The 24,218-nt window shown below is 40.0% G+C and overlaps 1 protein-coding gene across 5 annotated transcripts in view; it reads right to left on the minus strand.

Annotated features, from left to right (window-relative positions):
- Positions 1–3,178: 3,178 nt before the first annotated feature.
- TRIM33 (tripartite motif containing 33) overlaps positions 3,179–24,218 on the minus strand; it is a 40,312-nt gene continuing 19,272 nt past the window's right edge. For 2 of the 5 annotated variants that reach the window (XM_055819660.1, XM_027797029.2), the window contains exons 6-20: positions 23,779–23,893; positions 21,773–21,919; positions 21,130–21,247; positions 19,102–19,346; positions 18,691–18,855; positions 17,663–17,863; positions 15,552–15,684; positions 14,559–14,622; positions 14,080–14,239; positions 12,666–13,012; positions 12,094–12,217; positions 11,004–11,078; positions 10,296–10,448; positions 8,460–8,510; positions 3,179–8,377 (exon numbers count right to left, since the gene is read on the minus strand). In XM_055819660.1, the coding sequence (XP_055675635.1) occupies positions 8,165–8,377; positions 8,460–8,510; positions 10,296–10,448; positions 11,004–11,078; positions 12,094–12,217; positions 12,666–13,012; positions 14,080–14,239; positions 14,559–14,622; positions 15,552–15,684; positions 17,663–17,863; positions 18,691–18,855; positions 19,102–19,346; positions 21,130–21,247; positions 21,773–21,919; positions 23,779–23,893 (2,311 nt within the window). In that variant the 3' untranslated portion in view covers positions 3,179–8,164. The other 3 variants (XM_055819664.1, XM_055819661.1, XM_055819662.1) reach the window with 3 other exon arrangements.

Consider the following 24,218-nt stretch of genomic DNA (forward strand, 5'->3'; position numbering starts at 1 on the left):
GGAAAGCTTCAAAAGATGTGATTTCCAAACACTTCCAGCTGCCAGAGTTATGACACACCAGATCACTTGTGACCCACCAGCTACATAACATTTGCTGAGGAACTCCACTACCATGAAAGGCTTTTATGTTTCTCTCCGACATGACGTACAAAATGAAAAAACAAAGATACTCCAAACAAGCCAGTTGCCCCACAGGTCTAGCTAAGGAAATAAGTGCACCCAAACAAGCCTCCATGCGCTCTGTAGCTGGCCGGCCTCTGACCCTGCAGAGACCCGCTTCCCCCCAGGGAGGGCAGGCGCTGAGCTGCATCTGACAGCAGCAAGCTCATCCTGTGAGCCATGCTGTGGGTCTTGTTGAAGCCACACGCCATGCAAAAAGGGCTGTCAGCAGGTGAAGAACATCACTGTCAGGGTGAAGCAATAGATACACCACGGACCACCAGGTACACCGCTACACACCATAAAACACCTTGCTTGTTTCTTGGGGGGGAGCCTTCACCACCAGCCTCAGCGGATGGGACCCAGCACCATGTTTTGTGAGTCCTGTGTCATCTGTTAAGTAAAGTTATGCGCCTAGCACGCGTTAATGAAAGTAGCAGGAATTTATATCCCCAGTTTTAATCCCCACTAATTTAGCAAACATTATCCTAGTTCCTAAGTGCCAAATCACATGAAGATCACCAAGCACTTGGCTGCAACGGCTGCCCCTGGAACGCAGTGGAAGGTAATTTCACAAAGAGCAGTTCTGCTCTGCGTGAAGCACTCTGTTCGGCATGCCTTGCCCCGCTAACACAGAGCAAAGGACACAGAATGGTGCAAAATATCATATGAAATGCCGTTCGGCCCTGGTATGCATGTTCAGGTGAAGTGATCCAAATTGCTCACACAGTGGATTAACAAAAAGGGGAAAGGCTAGTGCTCTGCAGATACAGGCTTATAATCTCAAGAGGAAGGTGGCAAAAATGTCAAAATCACATACTCGTCTATAGATATAGGTGCAAATTCTACAATGGCAGCAAATGGTGAAATACTAGCAGCATAGTTTCTGACTCTTGCTGGAGTTTCAGGACGGAGAGAGGAGATTCAGATATGCCCCTGGGGTGGGGAATAAAAAATTGGCAACTGAACTGTGGCACTTTGTGATGTGGTGAATACCCTGGTGTCACTGGAGCAAGCCAGAAGTTTAGCTAGGAAACAAAGGGAGAGAAACCAAGCATGCCTAGTGAGGAAACCCAGGGGATCGAGCAAATTTAAATAGAGGTGCTGAAAATGACAGATGGCAGTCCAGCCACTCCAGTAGCCAGCACCAGTGTCTCAGAAAGGGATAGAGCAGATGGGCTGTCAGAAGCTGGAGCAGATGGACAAGGCAGGACTGGGATTGCTCTGGACACAGTACGGCTGTGTTACAGTGCCTGGCAAAGAGAGATGAAACCTCCACCCAGAGAACTCCTCATCGTTCCTCTGCCAGCAATGCACCGAACTCCAGCTCTAGAGGAATCAGAAGGGTCAGCAGGGCACCTAGCCAGCCGTTTGTGCTAAGCATACGCAGAGCAAGCATCGCCTCAGACCGGCAGTAAAATCCCTCTGAAGTGCAATGGTTTAGGTTCAAACCATCTATTCCTTTGCTGCAGATCGCAAAAGACAAGCGTGCGTTCAAGTGCTCGTAAATACAAGTGCTCTCAATTTAGCAAGAACAAACGTGTACTTTGGTGAAGTTAACTAAACCTTTTCATAGAAGACAGCTCTCTTACCAGGAAGCTTCTGTGATACTAAGCCAAGACAAGCACTTAAAGAATAAGCGAACGAGAAAAATCCAGTTTACAAACTACAGCCTGAAGTTAGTTCTCTCATCACAACAGACACGCTTGCATCAGAGCCTTCACCAGCTGCAAGGGTTACATCTTCAAGATGGTTGGCATTCAAGGTTACTAGACCTGTCTCCCATTGCTTGCAGAAGAATTACTCAGAGGTGATTCTAGTTTATGTGCATGCTCACTTTACTTTCTTCTTGCAGGTCTACAAGGTCAGCTGGAGTACAATTGATACTGGGGCCTGGAAGGACCCACAAGCACTTAATCTGACTCCTGTTAAAACAAACCAGACTAGTTAGTTCCTGCTGCAAATCTGTAGTTGAACTGGGCCATATCCCAAGACATGTAAACTCGGTTCTGCCTTTACTTCTGATATGGCAAGTCATGAGACCGCTCCAATAGCAACATCAGCACAAAGAATGGATTTATTGGTCGGAGGGAGCAGCTCAAAGCATATACACTAACCTGCAGCTGAAAGGTGAGTGAACACAACAGCACTACATGTGCACAGCTTTTTCACTGCAAGCAGAAAATGCTGATGATGCGGGAGCCTCCTCCTCCTCCTCTCCCCTCACAGATGAGCAACCTCACTTCCCGCACCGCAGCATCACGTCCACTGCCGTCGCTCCCCGGGGCTTCAAACCATGCCTGGCACCCGAGCACAGGGCCACACACCACGTTCCTATGTGGATCTGGTTGCCGATACAGTGAAATACACACCGAGCAAAGGCATACGCCGGTGGGAGCTCTGCATTCACTACAGACTCACTTCCAACAGGCAGAACGCAGGGACCACCGTGCAGAGCAGAGCGTGACAGACAGACGGCAGATGAGGAGCATCATACAGCTGTGGCTGGAGCGGTAACGAGTTACAGAGCAACAGAGTTCAGCTTCCTTTTCATTTTTCCAGCGCTTGCTGGGGCAGGGCCCACCGGGCACCGCGCCTCAGAGCCATCCCCATCCTGCCTGCACCGGGGCACCCTGGCCCCACCACGGCCCGTGCCCCCGCTCACACCTCCCACTGCCGAGCTTCGGCCGACAGTGGCACAAAGGGCCCCAGAGCAAACCTCAGCACAGCTGTGGTTCACCTACCGGGTGTGGGTAAGCATGTAAGGTCATCCCGTGGGGAAGCGCAGGGTGCTGCCACCCCAGCACCTCCCTCCCAGCCTGAGTCGGGTTCAGGCTTTGGCACGTGCTGCCCTGAGCGTGGCGGCTGCAGGTGCTGCAGCCTCGGGTGGTCACGCTCTGGCTGCTGCAGTAACCTGTCACCGCGGGACTTCCACACTACCAGAAAAATCTTTTGCCAGATGTGAACCAGCATCTTATGCCCTAATGCAGATGTGCAAAGAAGAAACTCGAATTGAGTAATTTTTCTAATTTAATAGAAATAACCAAAACAAAATGGCTTTCAAACAATTATTTAAACCGATCCAATACAACTTCTACAGCACATTCCAGAGTACTTAACAAGAAATATTTACAGGCAGCTAATGTATTAAATAACCATGTAAAGAAAAACTTTTTTTTTTTTTTATTACACACCAGCAAAAAACACAGGAACAGAACAATCAGAAATTGTGACCTTGTTTAAAAAAAGTTAAATATGATTATTCAGATAATACAATACCACAGAAACAGCACTTTTTTGAAGAATCATATTAAAAGATGAGCAAAGTTCACTATGTGCAAAAAAGAACCAATTCCATTACTGGAAGCAAGAAATAATCGAAGAATCAAAGAATGCCATGAACTGAACCCTTCCATGAGTACGTTTACATGTAAAACAGGCTTTCAACCACACAAATCTTTATAGGCTTATATACATGTTTCATGGTGTTCTGAACCTAAGAAATACCTCCATTTGCAGGGCATTAGCAGACACGCACTTTTTTTTTTTTAAATGTAGCTCACTCTAGAGCGAATACTGCAACAAGTCAAACTTATAAAATATTTTAGTACCTCTCCTTGTAGAAATTCAATGAATTCTAAAGAAAGCAGCCTTGAGCTGTAAGATCACTCAATAGAAAAGGCCAAAACTGCATTTCATACATTTAATAGTTCACTTATAATAAAGATACCCAATGAACTGCGATTTGGAAAATCAATTCAATTCAGTTACATTAGAAAGCATATAAAGTAGGGATCCCCATAAGCAACACAGGAACTAGATGGAAGAGTTACTGTACACGCACTTTGAGAAAATAAAAGGAATTGCCATATCCGAAGATACAATGCATATGTTCTATCTGAAATATGTCTATGTAAACTGTGGCATATAAATTTTTTTTTAAAAAAGTACCTTCATTATTTACTCAAACACCTACTTTTTAAAAAAATATGTAACTTTCCCCAATTTTTAAAATAAAATGCCACACTATATTGTCAATAACTCCTGCACACTTTGTTTTTAAAAGCTAGACTTGGTGATATGCATACAAACTTTCCTATAAAATCACTATCCAAAGGAAAGGATTCCTGTCATGCTGATAGGCAACAGACAAAGCAGTTTTATTGCTTTTTCCAAGGAAGAGAATAAGAAAAACAAGAAAAAGCCAACTTCCAGTACATCATACACATAGCTTTAAAATACTGTTGCCATTGCCTAACCTTTTAGAGGTCAGCCAATAAACTAGGTTATACAACAGTGATAAATTTGGGCAAATTTCAAGGACTTCTGTTCCAGTGGCTTGCAGAAATGTTTATAAAACATTTCAACGATCCAGTGTTCAGCATGCCAACACAGCCAAATGTCACAAGTAATAGCAATGGTGACATTCCACATTAAAAAAAAAAAAACAAAACAAAACAAAAAACCAACCACAAACAACCCACCAACCAACCAACCTCTCTACACTTTGACAGAGTATTTTATCTTTTCAAAAGTTTGGGGAACATCCTTTTTGGATAGTAACTCTGCCTTATTATGCTATAGGCCACTTAATTCCAGGGCACAGTTAAATAAAAGACCTGAACCTATTCAGCTGACTAAATTATCACTAATCACTAGTAATTACATGGCAGGATACCTGCTGAGGTAATTGAGAAGTCCACAAGTAGCATACTGTACACTTTTCACTCATTTCAAAAGCAAGTTGCCTTTTACTTCTTTGGATTAACTTAAACTTCAGGGTCATTTAGAACAAAAATCAGGACATGAATGGTCTTTTTAACAAGAGTCTTAAATGAGAGCACAGCTACATCAAGCACCAGACTGTCTTCTCACTATCACACTGGAACGCTGCAATCACACAGCCAGAGGAGCTGGCGGACTGAGCACACCCATCACATTTTACCTGCTGCAGGTTTTACTGATATAAGCTACGCATTAATTGCCAGGGTAAAACACACCACCACTTGCACATAGCGCACACACATCGTCTGGCACAGAGCAGATGCTCGGAGTAACACAAAGGCCTCTTAATACAAACCCCATGAATTTGCTCTTGAACAAGTTACATAGTGTGGCACCAAAAAATTGCCTTGAGTGAGCAAACCTTTACCTGCCCTATGCCAACCAAATACAGACTACAGGATCAGGAAACGTATTAGCAGAGCTTATCTAATCCCTTCAAATAGTTTTGAATAGAACTTCGCTGATTTCCAATCATTGAACTGTACCGGTAGTTCCAAAATGAAGGGGCGGGGGTGGGGAGGATAATGTTGTTTTGTTTCTTTTATATAAAAACCACTTAATATTTCTTGCACACAAGTCAAAACTCCACATAATACTACTGAGCACTGATGAGCTGAACAGAAGGACCAGTTCCAGAAGTTCAGTGGGTTGTGTGCAAGAGTAAAGCTTGAGCTCTTATGAGGGTCAAAGCTTAGCATCGCTTGTAGTTTGCAGGTGAAACGGTGAATACAGGCCAAGTCACTAGCCTACAACATCTGACAATTCTTCTACCTTGCCACAGAAGCAAACTCACCAGAAAGACTCTTCTAAAGCGCGCAGAGACCCGCTCTGGGTCTGGGTGCAAACAGCCGGTACAGCCCTTGCAGCAGTGCCCCGAACCGCAGCTCTGCAGCAGGGTCCTTCCCCATGCTGGGACCCAGTCTAGGGTGCCGTCATGCTCGTCCTGTGCTCCAGTTGGGGCAGGGGGTATCTGCAGTACTCGAATCCATGACTGGTGCCTCACAAAGCAAACGGTTACAAAGCTGCAGCCCGAAGGGACAGAACCTGGAGTGCTTAAGCGCCATAAAAAGAGTAACCCCAATTGAAGAGAATTCACAAAAATCTTATTTTCATGATAATTTTAATAATGTTCCTTTGCAAAATGAAGCTGAGAAACTAGAAATGCATAAATAGGCAATACACAGAGCCATTAAACGATCCTTTGTTACTATGAGTGTCCTATTCACACACATCATCCTTTCTAGGGGCAAAGTTTTGCTATTTGTCAATTTAATGTTTAAGTATAATTACTTTTCCTTTCACATACAACCTGGTAAAAAATAAATTTAAACTGGCACTATGTTAATATCTGAGAAATGGGGTAAAAAACCAGCTTGAGTTTTAAGTGTAATGTTTGCATAATCTAAAGAAGTGAGCTTGAAGTTACTAATACCTTCAGTCCCCTCATTTATTGTGAGAGGTATAGTCACAATGTACATATACTTTGTTCTTATAAAAAGAAATCAAATCTTAAGTGATTTGCATAAAAATTGTTAAGAGCATATCTCAATTTGATACATTGTGCTAAAATATTTATCTTTACCATTATGGTAAAGTGTATACAATGTCACAGGAATTGCTCATGCCGAGTATACCAAAAATCCAGTGATCTACCACAGAATTGCTGTATTCACACAAGGTCTTATGGCAAATTTCTAGTCTATCAACTTGACCACATCCAATTGAGTGATTTCTTCATCTTGTTAAAATAAGATCTACATGAAGGCCAGAAATTAAATTTATCATTTCTAGTACTGATTTCTGTCAATAAAGGAAAAGTATAACTACTTTGTGATGACCTTATTTCTAGCCAGAAATGCTGGAACGAAGGCAGCATGCAACAGGAAAGCACTGCAGAGATGCCTGCCAGAGGGTTTAGGGGAACAGGGAAATTGTTCTGTTTTCAGTATTTGACCAGAAACCACTCAAAGCCAAATCCTGGTCTGTGCAAGTGCTTTGTTCAATGGATGGACAAGTAATCCAATATCAACAGATTTATTCCAATCTTTCTAGACATTTCGCTCATAAGCTGCTTCTGAAGGAAGTTCTGAGTAGTACTCAAAAATAAGACAGAACCTCAAAATGAATGCAATGTTAGAAATAGCATATATTACAAATCTTTTCTTGATACGAACAATCAATAAGAATACATATTAGCTTAAAAACAGTTCAGCAAATATTGCTGATCTGCAAGAAATCTCAATTCAGTATTTACAAATAAGACAAAGTGAATACAGGAAATTTTACACATTTGGTAGTTACTAGGTTATTGTTTGCCAAGTGGTCTATTAGAAACTGATATTTAGGAAGACTGGAAAAACACCTCAACCAGTTATTACCTCTTCAGTCTATGTATTGAGTACAGAAAATTAGACAATGAATACTAGAGATTAACATTCTACCTCATTAGGGGGATCAGGGACAGATGACACAATGCTGACTTCTGCCATGAATGCCATTAAAATGTTCTGTGTACAGGATTCATGATAGAAATATACCTAGCTCTACCGAAGAGAGATCGTTGCCACCAGTTTACTCTTTTCATCTGTCAAGAACTCACACTCCTGCACTTGCCAATTCAGAACAGTTTAATGATTTTTGTTTTTCCTTTTGCTATACATAAAATGTAGTAAAGAAAGTCAAATTTTGATAATTCAATCAACACTGAAAATCAGTTATTCACGATACCGCTTAAATGAGATGATAAAAGCAATGACAAACACGCACTGAAGTTCACACAAAGAGGGGATTTCAGGAACATTGCTTACAGTTTGCACTGCAGTCCAGCATGAATGCGAGATACAGTAACTGTACTGGTCCAGTCCTGCGGAACTTTTTACTAAGCAGTCTCATCTGTACATGGAACATCTCTTACCAAAGCTGCTGCTCTCCAACATTCATCCACCTCTATCTGTGAGACCAGGATGAGTGTGTCCCCTCCATCAGGAAAAGAAAGAATATAGCAAAGAATCAAGGAAAAAACCCAAACAAACACTAAAAATTTACAATACAGTTTTTTTCCCCTTTTGATGAGAATGCTTTTCTGTACAAGTGTTTTTTGTAATCTAATACTGTTTAAAAAGCTATCAGCTTCTTCAAGATGGCCACTGTAGGCATGATAATATTCCAGGAACACTTAAATAACAGTTTTTACAATAAATTTTAGGTCCATATCGTTAGATTACTTTATATGCACTGGTCTCTCATCTGATTTTAGGCGTTTTCTACGTGGTTGTATAAAATCTTCATCGGAGTCCTCAGTTATTTCACCATCATCCTCTTCCTGCTCAAATTCAGGCAAAGGCTGGAAGGTCCTGTCTGGGTAGATCTCTGTAAGTTTATCTTCAAAGTATAATGCAACTGCCTTCCCTGCCTGCGCTACTTCTGAATCAGCCTGTAAATAAAAGAAGACAGGAATATTCACCTGTTGGAAATGCACATCCCTTCACCAAGTGTGCATGGTCTGAAACGCTTACCTTCAAATTAATCTCTTGTGTTTCTGCATAAACTTGAACAACTTTCATCATCTAAAAAGGATACCAGAGTCAAAAAAAATGAAATTATAATCCTTTCTAAAGTTATGAGATTGCACAGGATTGGATGACTAAAGTCAGCCATAACAACAAAACAGTTTGTTATGGACTACACCTCTTTAGTTCTCAAACTTAGTGGAAGCAAATTTAAAACAGTCTTAGGAGGGTGACATGAGGTAAATAAACCTTCAACAAAGCACACAACTTTTGTACAAATAAGCGTGTCTCAGTCATTTTCAAAACTGCACTCTACTCATGACTGCTTTCTTCATAAATTTTAGTTGCCCTGACATTATTGTGGAAAAGTCTCACTTTAGAAACAAGCACTCCATGAGACTACAGTCTTGGGGGTCTTACTCCACTTTGATGTCTATTTTTTAAAAGCATGTGGCTTAGAGGCTAAAGGCATGATGCTATTACGAGAGGTCAGGGTGACTCATCTTTTGTCATGAGCCAGCATTTCAAACAGTGAGGCAAGTCTGAAACACCTTTTTAAAAAAAAAGACCAAAACCCAGCAAAAAGCCGCCACATCCATCAGTCCTTGCTCCCTTGTTTTACTCGTCCCTAAGAGCTGCAGCATGTTTTCCTCTATAGTAGATGCTTCATTAATTCCCTTGATTGAGAAGTTCACATAATTGCACCTTCTTCCACAGTGCTCATTAACCTCCACCTAATACAGAGACATAAGGGAGTCGGGGGTGTCAAAGTCCCAAATGCTTGTAGGCATTTACAGCATTACATCATTAACCTTGATTTTTACTAGTGTACTTGTGAAACAGTTGAGATTTTAATTGTAGGTTTGTGTACTTCCTTCAATTTACCTCTTCACAGAGCCAGAAATGCAGCCCAAACACTGCAAAACTCAGATTACATTTTACAGAAAAATACCGGCTGTTTTACGCATTTCTAAGGTCAGAAGAAAGCCACTCCCTGCAATGCCTTCTCCCCAGGGCTTTCCGCCATCCTTGCTTTAAAAGGCATCTCAGAAATGACGATACCCTCGTATCTCAGCTCCTACTCTGTTTCAGCACAATACCACACTGGGGTTTTTTTTACATTCAGAATATTTTTTTCATGGCTCCACCTAGTAATAACACTTAAGTAATTTATCTCCCCAAGTCACATTTCACATGTAAGCTTGCAAATATTTCATTATCAGATGGGTTCATTGCTAAACAAGTCAACTTTCCACATTCATCAAAAGTATGACTCCACAAAAAATTACCTACTGAAAACTGATTTTTGAGAGCGCCCAACTACCTAGGAGCTAAAGCACTAAGCTTAGTTTTAGCCACAATGAACACAGTGCTTTTCTGGATTCAGCCTGCATGAGGTACTAAACCAGCATTCTTCAGAAAGGCACTTTTCCTCAGTAGAAGATTCCTCAAATAGAGGTCTACCACGTTTCGTGAGTGTAAGAACCTGTATAGCTTGAGACAGTTTTGAGGACTGCTTGATTGTCTTTATTACCACGCTTCCTAAGCACTTCCACAATCTATGCAATGTACAGTAACAAGGTCACCCTGTTCCTCAGTCATATATCCATACCAGTGGATGCACTTTAAGTTCCCTCTGTCAAAGGCCAGCCTCCTCCCCTTTCACTAAAACAGAGGTAGTTCTGTAATTGCATTCATTTTGGTTTCAAGTGTCTGATTCAGCATCTGCTCCATAAGCAGAAGTTACAACTGGAAGCAGAGCCTTTAATTGCAGAAGCTGCACAAACATGTTGAAATAAATCTTCATCTAAAAAAATGTATACAGATTGGAAGTTAACATACTTCATTAAATCTTTCACAGTTCTTGAAGATCAACCGGACATCTGCCACAAAATCCTCAGGAGTCTGGTAGTGTTGGGAATGCTTCTTTTGCAGTTTCTTTTTCACTGTAGATAAATCCATTGGTTTTTTTATAATTTTATAGTAGTTTGGTATCTGTAAAAACAAGCAGTGATCGATCACTACAATGACTACATAGTTCACAGAAGCAGTTTAATTTCCTCACTTATCAAAACACCAATCAGCTAATCTCATCAAGCAGTGTATGCATGTTCATCAAGTGAGAACAATTTCCTCTCCTCAAACTATTTTAGAAATTTTTTCTAACCTTCAGTGGCCGTCAAGCACCACAGTGCTTTTCATTATAGTTATACATACAGCGGGGGGAAAAAGCCAAAACAGTTTCTCTCATTTAAGAAGTTGTCCAAAGGAAAAATAAAAGCTCTCCTAAAGCACTTTGAACGTCACAGGTATCCTGAGACATCCTCTTCCAATTCAACAACTGTTAATTGAAATTATTCTTTAAAATCTGGGTTTGAGACTGGGAGCAGACCCTCTGCAGGGAGAAGCTACAGAATCAGCTTCTGTCTCTCTCTGACCGAGGGGAACATGCTTCAAGTAAAAGCAGTCAGTTCCTTCCCAAATTCAACTCTAGACTTTCAGAGATGTTATACAAAAAATAAATCACAAACTATTTTTCAGGAGACTCACCGAGGCTGGGACTGGCTCTTGAAATTCAATGCTCAGCTCATGACAATACAGGTAAAGCAGGAGACGTTCACATTTCTTACAAAGAAATAAACAGCTGCATGTCAATATCCTTAATTTATACTCAGCCCAAAAGTTCATATCTCCCTATTTTAAACAGGTTTGTACTTTAGCAGCTTAGTACTAAAAAATTTAAATGTAATCCCCACAAGATTAATTATAAAATCGAAAATTCTTAGGAGGACATTGTTGAGAGGGTAGACCACCACCTTACTATTCACTTAGCAGAAATATACTCCCTTTTTGCTTTCTTCTTTCTAAACAAAAGTCTGGGGCTACAGTCACACATGAAGAAGGAACCCAATATACAGTCACATCACAAAAAAAACCCAAAAACAAAACCACAAGCTACAACCACTTTTGTCCAACCGTAACTACATGTAACAGGAAAGGACCAAGTTGCAGACTTTTATTCTCTTCCCCACAAGACAAAACTAAACAATCTGAAACCGAAACCAGTGTTTCTATGAATTCCCTGTAGAAATATTTTTCTTTCCTTTCCTTTTAATTCCTTTGGAGGAATTTGATTTGATAGTGCTCTAACACTTTATGCACAGGCTGATCGATAAAGCTAAAAAATAATTCTGACTGTCAAGGTCATTACACCTTCCACAAGAGTGCACCTAAATACTTCTAGCACCTCTCACAGCATGAACTTAACACACCAAACTTACATAACTATTTTATGAAGGTTATATCAATGTTAGATGCAAAGAACTTTTAATTAAGAACACTGAAGTGATTAATGCATGATAAAGGATGCATTTAAATATAGAATATGTGTTTACATGAAGTTTTAGCTACTAGGTGACACAGTCCCAATGTAACGAAGTACTCACTCCCACAGAGTCACCAACACCTGGATATGTGGTCACAGCAAGAAAAGTCTCATTTCTGATTTTTTTGCAAAAGCCACAGCTATATTTAATTTGCTACAGCCACAGCAAAGCCATCTTCAATAAACAGTGGGGGACAGCTAATGTCAGAAAGCAGTTTTTTCTAGGAAACTGATTCCTACAGATCTGACACGTACCCTTTGGTCCACAGGACTCAAGCCTTGTGCTGTTTTCCCTTTCTTGCTGTGTTGTGAATTGTCGCAATCATATTCTACTTCTGGTTTGCTCAGATCTCTGCAGAACGTACATATCCACTCTCCACTAAACAGAAATAAACAGAATTATTCAGATATCCAGGGACAAAGTCTCATCAGTGATGACTATAAAGATTTTTCTATTTGCTCTTACAGACTTACACTGTACCACAGTAAAGACCTGGATATCCAAAAATAACGAATAACCCTTAATGCTCAAGGTAATTCTGCCGATCACAACCATTTTTCCCGCTCTCATATTCTTCTTCCAACTATGTTTTAATATTTTACAACAGCTTTATCACCATGACTTTTGAAAGACCACGTTTATCAGATAAACATTGACCAATTACATCAGGCAGGCCTTTGAAATGTCAGATTTTTTTACTGACAGGAAATCATCCAGAACTAGCTGATGTTAAGGATGAAACACCAGTTTCGGTACTGTGTTGAAATCTGCCATATGAATGAGGCCACAGAGCTGTTCTCAGGAACCATTACACTGTTTCTGGTACCTTGGAAAGCTGAGGAGTGTTGGTACATGACAAGTCAGGTGAAACACCTTTGGGCACTTTTCACAACATAGCAGATCCCCTCCATTTTGGCATACGGCACACCAGTCTTCATTCGGATCATCATCTTTGTTATTGCCTTCTCCTCCAATTCTAGCCGATCGGTGCATCAGACTCCGCACTGGGGATTTGCCATTGACAAGGCTATGTCCAGACTGTTTGCAACTTTCACTTAAATCTGCTGGTTCTGTTTTTACGTGATTTTCAAGGCTTCCTAATGCTTCTAATTCACTTTCCAGATGCAAGTTAGTGGACAGTGGTGGTGTCAGGCTGCTCTCAGGACTGCTAAGCTGAAATGAAAGTAGAACATGAAAATCAGAGTCAGTTTTACACTGGCAACTTTCTTCATATGTTGGAAGTCAAAAGCCATCTACCATTTAAAGGTACTCTACTCATTTCCCAAAATATGTGGCAAATCATTACAATTACCTGAGTTGCAAACAGTACTGAAAACTACTTTTTCACAAGACCATCCTTTCAAGAACAGTCTCACTTCTACTGATGTACAATACAATAAACAAACTTTCAAGCCAAACACACTGATAGACTGTTACAAATATACCTTCACTGTCATTAGGAAAAATCCTCAAATTCATCACCCTGCTCCCAGTACACAATCCTATTAAATCAAGCATAACTGGGAAACACTGAAAAATATTTACTTGCATAAATATTTTATTTATGCTCTGGCATAAGGATTTTTGACTGATTGGAAGATTTCTCAACATACGTATGAATGTTCAGGAGCTACTAATGGGTGACTTTACAGCTTTTGTTAGGGATTAAAAGCAGCAAACACTACACTGCTGGAGATTATTTCATTTAAATAGCTAAAGATCAAATCTACATGACAGACTCTCCTGTCTGAGCACAGTATTAAAGGATATATATAAGTCCTCAACATGGACCAAACGGATTAAGTTCTGTTTTCGATCCGACTACTTTCAGTGTGCAACTACGTGTAATAACATAAAACTGACAAGGACTGTCTGTGCTTTGCATCCACATCAGTAGGTCAACTCCTGTCCAAACCAGGAAGGGAAGCATCTGCCACCATTTAATGTTTAATTGTTCAACATAAGCCAGTGAGCTAATGTCTAAGTCACACTGCCAGCTTATTAGTACCTATGTCACAACTGCCAGTAATTAGCAATCTTAGCAGTACTACAGACAGCTCAACACTCGAGCTGGCCCACACTTAAAAGTTCGGATGTACTGCAAGGGAGCGAAATACTTCTCAATCTTCAGGGCTGTTAACAGAATATAAGGCTTAAGAGTAAAATTGTTTTATTATTTCCAAATTCTTAAACATGCTGCTAGGAAAACCATAACATACTGTTGCACAAACTAACTTTACCATGCAAGCACTCCTTCTGCCATCCTCTGTTTTTTCCTGTTTTACTGTTCCTGAGAAACTGCATATCTCTTCCTCTGTCCCTGGCTCTTGCTTGACTTTCACTTGGTCAGACTTGAAGTTAATGCCAGTTTTCTCAGCAGTTCTGCCCGAGGAGCCACAGCTAGAAAAACACCAGCATATAAATAAGAGGACAACTCATCAGAGCAAAGAAATTTAAGTGACCGTTTCATGAACGATTTCAAAGGCCAAGCATGTCAGAATGTTTACAAGATAGCTCAAGTTTACAAGAGAGCAGAGAATCATAGTGAAGGGAGGGGGGCAGGAATCTTCTTCATGTAAGCATTCTTCCACTATTGGGTCACAGTTTTATCAAAGCCCTATTGACCCACTGCAAATTTTTTTTTTATTTTATTTTATTTTTTTTTTTAGTTTTTCATGTCTGACTTTTCAGCCTGGCAGTGTTAACGTAACGTACTCACCTTCCTCTGCTACCTGTGCTGGAGGTACTAGGTGGCCTCACAGGAGTGTGGGAGTTGGATAAACCTGTGAAGAAGTGTAGAAGTTGACTTGGTACAAATTTACATTCTGTAGTAAAATATATGACTAGTGTTGAGTAACACCAGAAGTGCTGCTAGAATATCCTAATTTGATAATTCACATAAGTCAGCTGCCCTCTCAGTCATTTGATCAGAACAAAGGTCAAGCACACCACATTAAAAAAACATGGACAACACACTGTTAGTGACCCAATAATTATTTCATCTAACCCAAACAGTGCTATAATCCCCAGCCTATTAAATCCTCAAAAATCTATCCACTGACATCCACCAATACAGAAAAGCAGACCCTGTATGTTTCACATGCAGGTGTTGAGAAACATAGTCAGTTCCACTGCTGCAACAATTCGTTCACAGAATCCTACAATAATCTTAGAGAGAAGAGAAAGAGAAACACTATTAAATGACTGAAATCAGCTTCTTACTAACTGAAATGGGACATTTTCAGTGTTTAAATAACTTAACATTAGGGTTTAGGAACTCTAGTTGTTCATATGCGTATAAAAAGCTTTATCATCAACTGGCTATACTTAGTGTGGCCTTGCTCAAATGACTGTTGGGTATAACTTTTTCTGTAACTAAGCTAGTCTATAAACCTATTTCCCAAACCTCAGGATGGTCTAGCCAGTCATCATTTGTGGGCAATAACTGAACTACCTCCGCTGATGCACAAAAACCAGAAAAAACGACTGTGGTAACGCAGGACAAAAATATAGTCTATACACGTACCTGGAGTACTGCATTCATGTGCCAGCCATTTGTTACTATAAAGGTATTTCTGAAGGAGGGTAAAATTTAAATTTCCAGAAGAATTTATTTCTGAGCAAAATAAGTTTTAAACTAATAAAATATCACTTCCCTTTTGGCAGGAAATGGTAGGTAATTATTTTCAACTTAAATACCCATCACATTTACCTGATGAGCCTGGAGACAGAGCTGAAGGTCCCGGGGAGGGATTCATGGTGCTTGTAGGTTGTGGGGGTAGGTGGCTGCCTGTAATGTATCTACTCAGAAGGTTATCTAAATTACTTGAACCAGCATCTTCAAGCTAAGAAGCAAAAACAAAAGTCTGAATCAGAGAGGTCTAATTAAAGTTTCTTAATAGTTCCACATCTTTAAACTGCGATCAGTATGTTTACTGGATTTGTTCACTACCCCTTGAAGGATTCAGGGCATGAGCAAACATTTTTATCAGTTTCATACAGAGATCAGTCTTTCAAAACAGAAACCCACAGTCAGAAACTTAAAGTAAGATTTTTCAAGAGTTCCTAAATATCAGAGTTCTTCCAGTATGGTCATAGGCTGCACTTACTCTAGGTCATTCCAAACTTTCTGGTTCCCGCATGTTCAGTGTGTAAGTCACACAAACTGTGTTAGTCACATTATTCCACAATTAAGATATTAAGGGAAACCATGAACTTGTTTTTGCTTAGCACATGAAATCTCCCTCCCTCCTATTCACTTTTTAAACAGATTTTAGTACCTACTAAAAATAAGGAAACAGGTACCCTATTACTTTAATTGCTTAAAGCTATTAACTGCAAGACACTCTAACTGCAAATAACATGTTTGAAATGCACTGTATTCAAAGCGCGGTTTTATGGCTGTGCAAGCAATTTGAAAGACTGATAGCTTCCCATCTAACTTTCATCAGCTAAAACCCCTAACAGCTGTTGGATGAACAGGTATAAAAAAGAGCATCTTAACAGAATTCTGCATTTTCAGTGCACCTAGAAGTTGCATGTTTACGTTTCAGGCTGTACCACTAACAACTATTATCAACCCAGTCTATCATGAACCTCAGACATGTACAGCTGAATCAGTCATAACTAATTATACTTGTGTTTTAACGACTCAAAAAGCTTCAGCACTGCAGGTTGATCACATTCAGAGATGTGGTCCTTCACCCCCCCCCCCCCCCCATTCTTATGTTAGCAAATTACCTGCAGCCTCATGAAAAAACAACCCTTGAACATGACTCTATAGATGAGTTTAAAAGGTGCTGCTGGTCTTACAGCAGACCATCTGCTTGGATGAAATTTAGGTTTTGTTTTTAAAGGCAATTGTTTCCTGCATCATGACCAAATCTCCCATGCTTTATACAGGCATTTCAATGTACACATCCTCCCGTCCCTGGCCTCCCAGGCACTCCTGCAGAAAACATCCTGCTTTTACTTTCTTTGCCTCGACTCATACATTAAATTATGCTTCCGACCTCTCCAAATGAGCTTGACTTCACCAAAATCTACCTCCGCCTGTGTGCAGTACTATCCACTGCAAAGAATACAAGGCACACCGCACACCAAGCTGGTGAGTACCAGCAGTGTGCAGATGAAGTGAAAAAAAAATGGAAGCAGCAAGAGTCACACTCACGCAAGCAAGAATCTCCAGGCAGACACCACCACAGCTCAAGATTAATCACAGAGGTCAGCTGAGGTGTTCTGCAGCACCTTACAGGCTCTGGCTCTGATGTATGCGACAGGAGCTTGCAATTACATGGGAATGATGACAGCCACACTGCTGGGGCGCAGGGGAAACATGAGGACAGAGAGAAGTAGGGCAGTGGGACACCTTTTCCTGTACTCCCTGCATCTGACTGTTAACATTTAGGAACATCACAGAGAAGTCCCAGGCAACCTTAACTCTGAATGGATCACCATTCAGGGCATTCTACATACACAACTATTAAACTATTCTAGTGATATCTTCCCATATGATAGTCTTATGGAAGAAAGGAAGTGAACACAGTACTTGCAATTAACTGATCTAAGTGTCAGGTTTATTATAGGATAGCTATTAAATACTGATTAATGTGAAGGTTAACACAGGTTGAGCAGGTCAGCCCTACACAATAAAAATAGTTGCATGTCCAAGTCAAGGGCTGAAGATTATAATTCTTCAGCTTTAAACAATAACTAACTATACCATTCCAGAGACAAGTACTGGCATCTTAAGTAAAAAGATACAGAAAGGAAAGCAGGTCATTACTTCACCCACAGCCTAAGTACCTGATCTTCTCCACTGACCTGGATGGGTGGGATATCCGGCAGGGAAGGCAAATTCTCTGGATTTGTTACAGAAGGAATGAGTTCGATCGCTGTAACGGATGGACTCGTTGGACCGCGGTTTGCACTCGCCATCGTCGCTGTAGTAGGACTAGTTGGATTAATAGTGGTGTTGTGCACAGAAACAACTGGAAAAGGCCCCGCGTGCCCTGGGTTAGAATGCTGTAAGCAAAAGAGAAGAGACCATGACTGCATTACAGACAAATCAGACTGCAGGTAAGATTGCAATATGTGCCTTATGTGACAGTCCTCAACAAAAAATTGGGGGGGGCAAAGAACATACAAACTCACATTTCTATCAACATAACCTGATAGCACTGAATGCAAAGCAACTGCTATTTTTATTTACTTGAAAGGAAAAAACACTTTATGTGGCTAGATATTTAAATATGCAGCACATCTTCCACCAAATTATTTTCATACATAGTTATATTTTCTTAAAGCAATTACTTCCGCCAAAGACAGCTTTAGAGTCCACATGTCTGTCTACAATCTTTTTTTTTTGTCTTAAAGAGTAACTGTTTCAAGTATTACAAAGTCATTTTTGGTTTTCCAGTCACATTAACAATCATTGTCAAGGATTTTTATTCTTAATACTATGCAGGGCTCTGCATCACGCTTCAGGTTTGAAATCAAAAACACTTTAGAATTTGGTTTCATTAAAAACCCTCACAACTTCACTCTGAACTTGACTATTCCTGACTATTCTCTAAGAAACCCAAAAGCTGAATGTCAGTGAAAAGGGAAATGTTTTGTTTCCCAGTACTAAAATGCAATACAAACATCAGAATTAATTTTCATTGTTAAGGTTTGAGTTCTCTTATGTTCAGCAAAAATGTCACAGTACAGTACGCAACATGAAAAAGCATATAAATGTGTGTAGCTGCTGTTACAAGTGTTACAGAATAACACATTTACAGCTGGAGGTATATCTATTGTAATGAAAGTTTGGCACAATGGCACAAATGAAGCGTGTACACAGGATATACTTGTCTTTGAAGGTGAGGTTGCATCATGGAGTACTGTGGTCCATTGTGGCGTGGTATTCCTGGTATACGAGCAGCATTCTGAGCCATTCTCATCTGATGTGCTTGGAAAGCCCCACAGTTCATGTTACCCCTCTGCATGGTCTGCATGCTGATCAACCTGGGAGGCTGCAAGGGTTTTTGTTTTTTAAAATTTTTGCTTTTAACATGGAAAAAAGAAGCCAATCTGTTTCCACAGTAGTAGGTTTACTAGTTACATAACATCAAGAAAAGCCAATACCTGTCACATATAAAGTATGTCAAATTTCAAAAGATTTTCGCATTTAACTGCTTCGTAAGTTCATTATTTGATAGGGCAATTTTAAGTCTTGGTGTTATGGTAAAAGGTGAAATAATCACATACGAGAGACTTACCTGCTGCTGTAAGACTTGTGGACTTGTCTGCCTGGGAACTGACCCAGCTGGCTGTCCCATCCTCATCTGCTGCAGCTGCTGATGCTTTTGGGCATACACTTGCTGCTGCATGTGCTGAAGTCGAAGCTGCGCTAGATTAATTTGTCCTGGAGCTTTGTTGATGTGGTTTGTTCCTGGAGGAGCTTGTCCAACCACTACGTTAGGAGTGTAACTAGGAGTTGGTTTATTTTCAATGACGAGGTTACCTAAACAAGACAAAAAAACCCCCTAGTGAACAGTTAAGTCTCCATCATCATCCAAAGGTTGATAAATACAGTATACTCAGATGTTTCTAATTCAGTTTCCTCAGGGGTAGTAACAGAGCAATTTAAGTTTGAAATTTTCTTTTTTAAGTCTCCATAACCACACATGAGAGAAGCAAAAAGAATACTCAGACTACAAGAAGAAGAAATTGCAAAACTAAAAACATGACCTGTGAGGAAAGACTGAAAGAACTGGAACAGCACAGCATAAAAGACAAGACAGACACAGGTGACTTCTCTGTGTTCACAACAAATTGACAACAGCAAAAAGACACACTGAGCAGAAAGTTTCTATTCCTGGGCTTTGCTTCCTTAGGTAAAGGCAGAAAGTACTTTGCACATGTACTCATTTGAATCTGCATCTCACTTTCTGTTGAGGTTGACCTCTGTTTCTGTTCTGTTTCCTATATATGCCTCCCCCAGCTGCCCTGGGTTCCTAGCCAAACAACATTTGAAGCTCCGTTCTGGAAAGCCTCGCTTTTTTCCTTCTTGAATAATCTCCAAAAGTAACAGTACTCAAAAATTGCTTGAAGAACTGCTGATGAAGGAATAGCGTCAATTTTAAACCATTATTTGAAACAAACATGGAAAGTTTATTTACTGTGCACATAAACCACCTTGACTAAAGACAAGAACACCAAAACCTGGCTAGTGGACTTAACAGCAAGAAGTGACTACACACAATAGCATCAGGAAAAGCTAGTACTTTTATGAGATTTTCTATTAGGCTTTTATCCAATAGAAAAAGTTCACAAGCAGGTGCTAACAGACATTCTGTGTGTACAGTCCCACTGTGCTCTCCCCACTCTAGCTCACCTCCTCTTCTCTCATTCAAAACCTGTTCTTTGGAAAGTGTGATTAGGGGATTAATATGGAAGAAAAACTGTCACACTACACTGCTGTAGGATAAGACAAGAGTAAAGAGGCAAAGAAATTAAATACCTCATGTCCTTAAAAGAGCACATTATTACCACATCTGATAACAGCCAACAACATGTAGTATTTGTAAATTAAAAGAGGAATAAAGAGCTGCACTGAAAAAACTACTTCAGATATAAAAGGTTACAGCTACAGTGCCATAACCCACCCTGTGGCAGTTGCTAGCATCGCACACAGAGGAAGGGCAGTGTATCTCCCATTATGAGGCTTTGGTTTTCTTCACCTTTATAAACACATCAGACATACTCAGAATACAAAACTAGTTAAACATTGCTTCTTAATTCACTTAACTTCCCAGCAATCACATGGACTAGCTTGGTACTTAGTCATGAACTTAGCTCGTATCAACAGTCCTAATTGTGCTTATTCATGCAACTTCCAACACATTAAGACATCTAGTATTAACTCATATACAGCTAAATAAGCTCAGATAGACAAAACTGATTCTATTTACTTGCCCAAAAAGCTTGTTCCAGAAACTGATGCTCCCATTTAGCACTAGTGTGTTATACTATAACCATCAGAACCACATTAAGAGGAAGGAAAAAAAAAAAGGGCCATTGCTAGAACCATTCCCATTGGAAACCAAAACCTGTAGAGAAAGCTTCACTAATAGAAAAGACAGAGCAGATAAGGAAGGTAATTGGGACTACATGGTTTAAGTCAAGAGAGTTTTGATCTTCTGCATTAACAGATTTATTGTGCTGCAACTCACTCATGTTGGATGAGCACACTTAATTCAATGCAGTTTTTCAAGTGAACACACACACACACACAATTGTCTCACCTAAATTAACGACGTTCTTTGCCCAGAACGTAGGGTCACAATGGAAGCGTATTGCTCCATTGGCAGCTGGGACAGGATCACAACGTGCCTTTAAAATATGACGTAACTGGAATGTTATCTAACGGAAAGCAAAAACAAGACTGTTGATGACAATGAAATAAAAAATAAGAACATCAAGTAGTGTGCATTTGCCCAGCAAGTTTAGACTGCTGGGTCACCAACAAGGACTGTCAATAGCAAGTTTGGTTAGTAGCCTGGAAAGTACTCAAATCACCAGGAAAATCATCCATCGTACAACTAATATTTTACTCAACAAAAAGGACTACAGAGTAGTACTGTAACACAATAATACTACTTCTGCAATAACTCAAGTAAGACACTGAGGTGCCTGTACAGAGCTTGACCCCATTCCTTCTACAATAATGCTGTTAAGTCCTTAATTTAGGAATGAAAAATGGTGTACAGTTGGGAAATTTATCCCATTATTACAGAAAGTGTATTTTGGTTTGTTTTTTAAACGGAGCATGAAAAACTCATTGTCTCTTCCTTGGATATAATCTAGTGAAGCCACACAAAACTTAGAGAATTATTTTGACTAAACATTCTCTGCACTGCACAGACAAGTTAGAGGATGCTTCCTTACCAGCCGTTTACTGTACAGCAAAGCAGTACTGCTGCCACTTGCAATAGCCCAATTAGTAAAGTTCATCACATGCTTCACTTGTCGCGAAAGACCAGTGATGTCATTTTGTTGTTGTATTAACTTCATCTGTCTCTCCTTTGTTACGTTCTACAAAAAACCAAAAACTTTATTACAAAGGGGGCTTCAGATTTATGGGAAAATGTAAACAGCTAATCACAGTTCTTAGAGCAAAAGAAAAACGTCATAGGCAAAGCAGCTTATCCTAATGCTCACATTCAATGTGGCTAGAACCATCAAGGAGTAATTCTCTATTATTCCACTCTACCATTCTCCCCAAATGTATCAAAGTGCAGGGAAAATAGCGAGCTCAGCAAAGAGCCTCTGCTTTATCCCAGGAAAATATTAACTATTAAAACAAGACCAATTCTCCTTCTCACATTGCCAAAGGCCTAGCAGCATGACAACTGGGGAGCAACCCAGACTGGGGCGCAATGGAACTGCCAGGTCCATCCTTGTGCTCTGGCATTCCCGCAACTGCCACCACCGGAGCTGCAGAGCAGCAACAGCAGTGGCCTAGGTACTCAGAATACCGTGTCAACCAGAAACTGCCTCAAAACACCTCCCAGGTACGGCAGGTAAACTCAGCAGCCCAATCTCTGAGAAGTCTTCAGCCCTTGACACCCTGCCAGCTGCAAACCTTGTGCTAAAAATCTGGGTTGTGGTACTGAATCTTCAGGATTCAAATTTAACAATACATGACTGGGCAACTGTTACAACCTCACAAAAAAGGGAAGTTTGCAATGGAATACTTCTAGCTTGTAAGAAATGCTAGGTGAACAAAAAAAGCCAGAGTTCAGTTACTCATGTAATTTTAAATTTAAAAACTTATTTCACTCCTGATCAAATACTCTTTTCTTCCAGGGATACTCCATTTCATTGCCAAATAACTGTTCCTTAACCAGAAGAAATCTAATGTAATTAACTTGATCTTAAATTTTTCAGTTACATTATGGCAGACTGACAATATGCTATGAACTTCATATGATGGAATTCCTTTCTTCAGATTAGAAAAGTAAATGTAAATTAAATTTTCACACATCTGATAAAGGTCAGAATATAATTACTATTCAGAATGCACTAGCTGGAAAGTATGTTTAAAGTCATTGCCTCCTTTAGGATGCCAATCCATACAACTTAAAATACCAGCTTTACACCTTCATGTTCAAATATGTAAGACAACCATGTCTTTGAAAACCTAGGTGTACTTAAAGGGTCAGGATTTATTAGACAGCAACACCAGCTGTGAAAATTACCAAGGAAATAAATACAAACAACTGCCATTAGGACCACCGCTGTCTTAGAGGCAAAGCAGTCAGCATTACACTGGAGGTGAAAATTAATACCAGCCTGTCTGCTTCCCTGCTGCCACCACCTTACACAAGCAAAATAAGGGAAACCGATTTGAATGACCTGGCACAACCAAGAGAGCAAAGCATAACAAAGTTGCATCAAACACATTGCATCATTTCGTTATGGGCTCAAGACAAAGTGCAGACCTGGCTCTAGGAGTTTACACTCTGAAGAAAAAACTTCTAGATGAGTTATCAGGAGAAGACAAAAAGAAGCAACTCAATTCTAACAGTGCTAACACAGTTACATGAGCCTTAAAAAGCTATTTGAGGAAAAGACTAGATTATACACACCTTTGAATTATGTCATAATAAAGAAATATGGCAAATAGAACACAGAAATTAGATTTTCAGACACTCCTTTATGATAAGCCTGATTCTGAATGAATCCGAGGCATACACATAAAACCAAAGGAGCCACAGGCTCTAGTTACTGAAAGGAGAAACGAGATTTAACTCCAACACACTATTCATAGGCAAGAGCAGTATTGCAACACCTGTAGTCACACCAAACAAATCGTCTTCAGACATGGAACGTGAGCTCTCAATAGGAGACCAGAAACAGTGAACAACACTACTGTATCTCTATAACTGTACCTCAAGGTGCTGTAAGAGAGATTTTCCCTTTTTATTGATTTCATTGATGAGGGTGAATATAGCCACTTTGATTTCCTGTTCTACTCGTTTGTTAGTTTCATTTACTTCTTTTATCCTAAAAAACAAACAAAAGACATGTATTGTCAGGCAATCACTTTATACTATGCTGCCAAACACCAAACACCACAGGCATCTGCCCAGCCTTGAACAGCAAAGGAGCAATTTCTGTACTGAAGAAGTTCCGAGACAAGCAAAATTTATAGCTTGTTTCATTTCTAACAAAGAAATCTTCATTAATTAACTTTTTTGAAAAAGTAATCTAAAATTTCATTTTGGAAATTAAAATCTTACAGTCTCATATCAAGATGGTATCTCATTTAACAACTTGTGTTTTATTTAAAATAGTATGAAACAGTCCTTGTGGTTTATACACTTTAAAT

This window comes from Falco peregrinus, chromosome 16 (assembly GCF_023634155.1).
Source record: "Falco peregrinus isolate bFalPer1 chromosome 16, bFalPer1.pri, whole genome shotgun sequence".
NCBI classification, from domain to species: domain Eukaryota; kingdom Metazoa; phylum Chordata; class Aves; order Falconiformes; family Falconidae; genus Falco; species Falco peregrinus.